This window comes from Medicago sativa, chromosome 7, assembly GCF_051527215.1.
Source record: "Medicago sativa cultivar Bolivia chromosome 7, Bolivia_mono, whole genome shotgun sequence".
Lineage (NCBI taxonomy): Eukaryota > Viridiplantae > Streptophyta > Magnoliopsida > Fabales > Fabaceae > Medicago > Medicago sativa.
Genome location: NC_140755.1, coordinates 33,883,445 through 33,891,150, shown reverse-complemented (window position 1 = coordinate 33,891,150; position 7,706 = coordinate 33,883,445). Strand labels below are relative to the sequence as shown.

Here is a 7,706-nt window from a genome sequence, read left to right as displayed (position 1 = left end):
TTTGAAGGAGCAATAATCAAAATATATATTTGAAAATACATGACATAAAGGACCTAATAAAACAGAGTTCATGAATTTCAAACCATCCCATGCTACTATTGCATGTATTTAGAATCTAATGTAACTAATGTAGACATGCCCTAACCTTCGCAATAAAATGAAAATGTGCATGTAGGAGAGCCCCTTGGACATGAAGATAATTTCAGTAGCATTTGGTGCTTTATATTTATATCTACCACCGAAGTACTAATTGTCATGATGCGCATTACTTTTGCATTCTTCATAATATACTTTGCAAATTGAAGCTCGCACTTCTTGCCTTTATAAGATGTAAGTGAGCATGCTCTAAGTTGAGAGGAAATGCATTCTGGAACAATTTCTGGTTTCTTCCAATCATCCTCGTCCTTTCCGTATCCATAAAGCTATCAAAATCCACATACAAAAATCAGAAAAGAAATACCTAAAATATAGTTAAAACACAATTTAAAAAATATGATCATTGGCATAAGTAAAACCTGATCAAGAGTAAGATTTTGAAGCTTAGGACAATGTTCAAGCACTTCTACCAGCCACTTCCATTTCGTCTGCCAATTTGATGCAAATACAAGCTCCATGTGGGTTAAGTTATGAAGAGTGTGAACTTTTAGCTCATTACCCTCCATGAATTACACAGACAAACACTATAAATCATTCAAATCAAGTTCAACAATTCTTTTAACTTTCGCTGGTCACAGTCATACCAGTTTTAGATGCAGAAAATCTGCACTACAAATCCAAGCAAATGGAGTATTCCAATTAGAATTAGAAATATTAGCTCTAACCAACTTGGAAAAGCGAATCCTTAATTGAAATTGTACGGTTGTTGTCTGTAATTCCTCTAGAACGGGACATCCTTCGACAATCTTGTTGAAACATTCATTATTATCTCCCAAATGGTAAATGTTATCCAAATGGAGAGTTTTGAGCCGTGGAAAATCCAATTGAGGAACAACATTCAGTGTTAGTTTCTTCAACTTAAGAACCACAAGGTTCTTGCAACTGAAAACACTGGAAAGTGTAGGACCTAATCTGATTTGAAAATCAAAATCAGTGTTAGAAAAGTCTAAAAAGAGACTCTCAATTCCTTTTTGCACAGCAACAGGAACAAATCTATTGATATCTTGTGGATCACATCCCGGGGAGGTACCACATTTGAGGCGGAACGATTGTAGGGGAAAGGCGGTGTTACGGGTGAGCATGACAGAGTAAACAAAATGTCGAAAAGTGGCAAAGTCTGTAAAGCTTCGGTCATCGAAGTCGAGAGTGCGAACTGAATACCACAATGGTTTCCATCTTTTGGAGAGGATGCTTGTGGCTGCAGATGTTTTGGTAGGGAGAAAGGAGAGGATATGGCAGATAACGGAGTCCGGCAGGTTGCTGATTCTGTCGACAGTTGGAATTGAATGCTGGGAAGACATCGCAATTGAGATATGGAAGGATGAGTGTGAGAAGGATGAAAAGTAAGGGTTTGTAGAGAGGGGGTTTGTATGTTTGGTTTTCGGGAGACAAACTTTAGCCGTGTGAGGTTAAATTTTGTTGCGGGGTTTGAAGTAAAAGTAAACAAAATTCCCTAAAACAAAAAAACAAAAAAAAAAGGGTAAAACAAAATAAAAATAAAAATAAAAACATAATCTTTTTGAGAATTTTAAGATTTTTTTTTTTTTATCGTTAAAGACAATTTCATTAATGAAAATCTGGCAACAAATCAAATGCCAAGACTGCAGAAATACAAGGCGGAGTTTCTTCGATCCATATGCAGTCTGAATTCTTAAGAGCATATTTAGCTAAATAATGAGCAGCTTGGTTGGCTTCACGCCTAACATGCAAAAAATTTAAACTACGAAAACTACCCTTAAACTAATACAATCTCGAATAATAGAGCCAACATAGTTGGGAGATTGTTGGTGAGCATTCAACGCTGAAACCACATTAGAAGCATCTGATTCCGCTATAAGATTAAGAAAAGACATGTCTTTTGCAAATTCCAGACCCTTCCGCATATCTAAAACTTCTACAACCTCTGAATCTGGTAATGAAAAGACTTGCCAGGAACTAGCACCAACGACACCATCTTCATCATCTCTCACCACAACACCAATACCCCACTTATCACCCTCTACTGGACCTGCTGCATCAACATTAAGCTTATAGAAACCACTAAAAGGAGGTGTCCAATGAACATCAGATATTGGCAAAATTGTACCTCCACTTAGTGTCTCCACCAACACCGTACTAGCACTCTTAAAGATAACAACATAAACTAAAAACAAGTCTTTTTTAACGGATAAAAACAAGTCTTTTTGTTATTTTGAAAATATCTAATTTCAAGCGGTAATCCAGCAAAATTTTATAATTATCCAATTTTAAGTGTCTAATGGTTTTTTTTTTTTTGACAAGTTAAGTGTCTAATGGTTATTTTGCAAAATATAAAACCAATTTGTTTCATTTTTCTTATCTTTATTATCCAATTCCCTTAAATATAGGAAAGAAATAATATATTCCTTATATATGGGAAAAAACAATATATTATGACATAAATACAAGAAAAAAAGTTTATTTTACTATTTTATGCCATAAGTATAGGAAAATCGTTTATTTTTATCAATATCAATCTCTTAATTTCTCTAATTTTCATTTAAAAAAATCAATATAACAACACTACATTAGTGTTGATATTTTAAAAAATATCATTACTTTTAAAAATGAAATATCAACTTTCTATAGCCGTATATATAAAATTTAATATTTTGTATATAAAATAAAAAATATATAATTGAAATATTATATTAATGTTGATATTTTGAAAATAGTCAAGAGTTTTTAATATTTTATCAAATCGGTACATAATTTTTTTTTCTTCTGCATAGATAAGCATATGAAATTTTCAACGAGTGCGGTTGAAATATTTCACAATTAAATATAAAAAAGAATTATTTAATAAAAGCACTAGATTAATGTAGATATTTTGAAAATAGTCATGAATTTCCAAAATTTTAATATATCTACTTTCTAATATATGTATATAAAAATTTATTTATGTAGATATAAGCACATAAAATTTGTAACGGCTTCGATGCAAATATTCAATTGTGTTTTGCATATAGAATATAAAGTTATTTAATAGAAACACAACATTAATGTTTATATTTTGAAAATAATCATGAGCTTTCAGTATTTCATCATATCGACTTTCTCATATATGAATTTTTTTATGATGATATAAACATTTAAAATCTGCAACGAGAGCGGTGTAAATATTAAATAGTGTTTTCCATATAAAATATAAAGTTACTTAATAGAGACACTACATTAAAATAAAAAATTATTTAATAGAGACACTACATTATTTTTAAATTTTGAAAATAATCATGAATATTTAAAATTTTATCATATCAACTTTATTACATATGTTCCTTAAAAAAAAACTTTATTATATATATATATATATATATATATATATATATATAATTTGTTTCTACTGATATATTAAAACCTATAATGGGAACGGTGTTTTGCATATAAAATAAAAATTTATTTAATAAAAACATTATATTAATTTTTTTTTTAAGACATCAAAATGAAATATATTAACAATGGCTGTTAAACCACTTCAGTACAAGATGTACTAAAGGGCCACCCCACAAAAGAGAACAGTCAAACAATATTTACAAAAGTAAGGTCAATCGATACCCAGACATAACATAGGGTCCGACCACCACATCTGAGTGTCATGCACAAACGAGACATTATTAGCCTTTAACCACCATAATGAATGAAATTTAATCTTTTCTAATAATTGATCTATGGTGGTTTGGACATTATTAAATATTTTGTTGTTACGTTCATTCCAAACCACCCATACACAAAGTAACCAGACTAGCTGAAGGAAAGATTTGCGCTTTCTTGAATAACCTGTACAATGAATAAACTGAAAGAAGTGCTCACAGATATCATTAGGTTCGACACTTGAAACACCAATCCATAACCTGATATGCCCCCATAGAGGGCCGAAACTGTCACAATGAAAGAACAAATGTGACGTCGATTCGTCGTGACCACAACCAGCACCACACGCTACTGACTCGGCATTGAGCAAACCTCTTCTGACAAGATTAGTCTTGGTTGGCAACCTATCCCGAATCAACCGTCACGCAAAAATGGACACCTTCGTTGGAACCTGCTTATGCCAGACAAGATCATTCATTCCTCCCACTGTAGGATTGTTCGGAGTAGTCAGAATATGATAAACACCGCTCACAGTGTAACCCCCTTGGATGTCTGGGTTCCACTGCCACCTGTTAGAAATGTCAGTCTGCAAAACAAAATCATTAAGAAGATACCTACACTCCTCCAACAAGTCCTCCTCCCACGCCCACAACCTCCTCCGCCAACTCCACGCCTCTCCCCCTTCCTCCCAACCTAAAGCAAACATTTCAGCTACTGTACACAATTTATTATTTGATAAATCAAAAAGGCGACTAAATCGTGTATGTAACGACACATCTCCTAACCACCTATCATGCCAAAAGAATGTACTAGTTCCATCCCCCACCCTTTTCACCACCCTCTCTGCAAACCAACCCCCATCAGTATCGCCTATTTCGTCCCTAATCTTCGCTATCTCCCTCCACCAAAAAGAATCACTCCTGCCCCCAACCTCCAAGCTCCCTGCCTCCTCACCATACCGAGCCACCAACACCCTATACCAGAACCCATCTCTATCCACCAACATCCTCCAACACCATTTCCCTAATAAAGCACTATTAAATTCTTTTAACTGCCTCACCCCCAACCCTCCAAACTCCTTTCGTAAACAAATAGAGCTCCAAGTAATCCAGGAAATTTTCCTGTTATCCTCACTCCCACACCAAAAAAATTTATTAAAAAACATTATATTAAATTAATTTTGATATTTTGAAAATAGTTATAAATTTTCAAAATTTTATCCTATCAACTTTATCATATATATATATATATATATATATATATATATATATATATATATATATATATATATATATATATATATATATATATGGGTTATGATAGAAGACACCTTTTATGAATGTGTCTTTTATCAAGTTACTCTATGAGCATTTGCGAAAAGACACCAACTTACTTTTAGGAAGGTGTCTTTTATCAAAGTTATAACTAAAAAGTGAAAATCACACCTTAAGGTGTGACTTGATAAAAGACACCACCAAAGGGTGGCTTGTAACATAACCCTATATATATATATATATATATATATATATATATATATATATATATATATATATATATATATATTTGTTTTCGCATGTATAAACGAATAAAATTTGCAACATGATTTAATTATTTTATAGATCTTTGTCCATATGAGAGAAACTCTGAAGCATAGATACTTTAAAATAGATGACTTACTGTATCTGATACGTATCCTGCATTGATACCTGACCGATACGCTCCGATACGTATCAGAAGAATATTTGAAGATTATTTTTTTTTTTTAAAAAAAAAAGCAATTGTCTAATACCTTTCAGATACATCGGGGATACACGAGGGATAGACAGTGGAAAACAGATATGTGTCGGATACGTGATGTTTCTATTATTTTTTTGATATATGCAATGAACTAAGTAGTAGTAGTGTTATCTTCTTGGGATATATCATATATATAATTGACTAATTGTCACCTTTATTATTATCAATTTTTTTTGACAAAATAAATGATATTCATTCATTCAAATTGAAAGAGTACATCGATATAATGCAAATTCGCTAAAAACAAAAAGGATGAATCTGTGAACAGACTCACAACAAATGCCTACACATATGACTATATTTAAATCTCTGGAATAACCATGTTTCCGGATCTGCAACGTGGATGACGCCAAAGTCATTGATTGGATCTGCTTTAGATCGAAGCTGATATGACAATCTGAAGTGATCAAATACCTAAGAGAAACAAGAAAAATAGACAACGTCGCGCAAAGACGACGAACAACCAACGTTGCACGAAGACGACGAAATCACAAAATAAAACGAAATAGATGTGAAAATCACTTATTTCAATAAAAGGGAAATAGAAAAACGAGTTAGAGGGGTGATTTTGGGTCAAAAATTGACCCTAAATCACCCCTCTTTGGTGGATGAAGGAGAAGAAACTAGGGTTTTTGTGACGGCTCACAAGAGAGAAAAAAAAAAAAAGATCTTTTATTATTATTATCAATGTTATTATAATTTTTTTTTTGTTCATTATCTGTTTTGTCTCTTTTTGTTGTGTTGAGAACGCTGATATTGTTGATTGACATGTCAAGACAATTTCATTGTTGTGCCTTATTGTTGTTATATCTCTATTTGATATAGGTTTTCCAACTATTTTTTTGCTTTTAAATTTTAGTTCATATTTTGTATTATGAGTTTTAATCTGTTGTTTAAATTTAGAGTAAATTACACTCCCCTCCCCTCTGAGATGCTTGAATTACACTCATCTCCCCTCTTATGTTAAAATATACAATCCCCTCACCTCTTATTCAAAACATATTAGAAAACTTTTCACCCCCCTCCCCTAAGAAAAGTTTGAATTACATTTCCCTCCCTTTTATGTTAAAATCTACAGTTTACTCCCTCAATATTTTTTTTTTATTGTTATATCTCTATTTGATATAGGTTTTCCAACTATTTTTTTGCTTTTAAATTTTAGTTCATATTTTGTATTATGAGTTTTAATCTGTTGTTTAAATTTAGAGTAAATTACACTCCCCTCCCCTCTGAGATGCTTGAATTACACTCATCTCCCCTCTTATGTTAAAATATACAATCCCCTCACCTCTTATTCAAAACATATTAGAAAACTTTTCACCCCCCTCCCCTAAGAAAAGTTTGAATTACATTTCCCTCCCTTTTATGTTAAAATCTACAGTTTACTCCCTCAATATTTTTTTTTATTTCTAATAATCTAGCAAAAATAATAATAATCTAACATACTTCAAAAAAATTGTATTACGGGTCTATTTTAATATAATAAAAAATTAAATACATATTTTTTCGATATTTTTTATTCACAATTTCATTAACATGTAGTTTTAAACCCTATTATAAAATATGAAACAACCCAAAATAAAATTAAAATATGTAAAAAATTACTAATGACAATAAAATAGGGTTATTTACAAGTTAATTTTATACTCTAAATTATAAAATCAATAGAAAAATATTTAAATTTAATTATCATTGACATTTAAATTATAAAGAAATGAATTATTTTTTCTTAAATGGTGGTTCAAAATTAAAATATATCACAAAAATATTTATTTATGTTAAATAGATTAAAGTGCAGATCATTTTTAATTATTAAGGGATGGAGTTGTAATTCAAGCATCTTATAAAGGAGAGGAGTATAAATTTTACTTTACAAAGGAGAAGAGTGTATATTTTAACATAAGAGGGGAGGGGAGTGTAATTCAAGCATCTTTGAGGCGAGAGGAGTGTAATTTACTCTTAAATTTAATTTATATTAAAGTTTATCGGCTGTATCGTATCTCAATATTTAAAAAAATTTCGTATCAACATATCGGTGCGATATCGTATCCGTATCAGTATCCGGTCTTATAGGAGAGAAACAACCAACCTTACTATTTTTTTGGCTAAATTGCATTTTTGGTCCCTTCATTTTCTTCTGAAAT

At 31.4% G+C, this 7,706-nt stretch overlaps 1 protein-coding gene across 1 annotated transcript; it reads right to left on the bottom strand.

Annotated features, from left to right (window-relative positions):
- On the bottom strand, positions 1 to 1,503 carry LOC146905811 (FBD-associated F-box protein At5g56370-like). Its single transcript, XM_085729735.1, has 3 exons — positions 741 to 1,503; positions 516 to 656; positions 1 to 422 (listed from the first exon to the last, which is right to left on the bottom strand). Exons 1-3 carry the CDS (start codon positions 1,455 to 1,457, stop codon positions 141 to 143), a joined length of 1,140 nt encoding a protein of 379 aa, XP_085585861.1. The 5' UTR covers positions 1,458 to 1,503; the 3' UTR covers positions 1 to 140.
- Between the last annotated feature and the right edge of the window lie 6,203 nt (positions 1,504 to 7,706).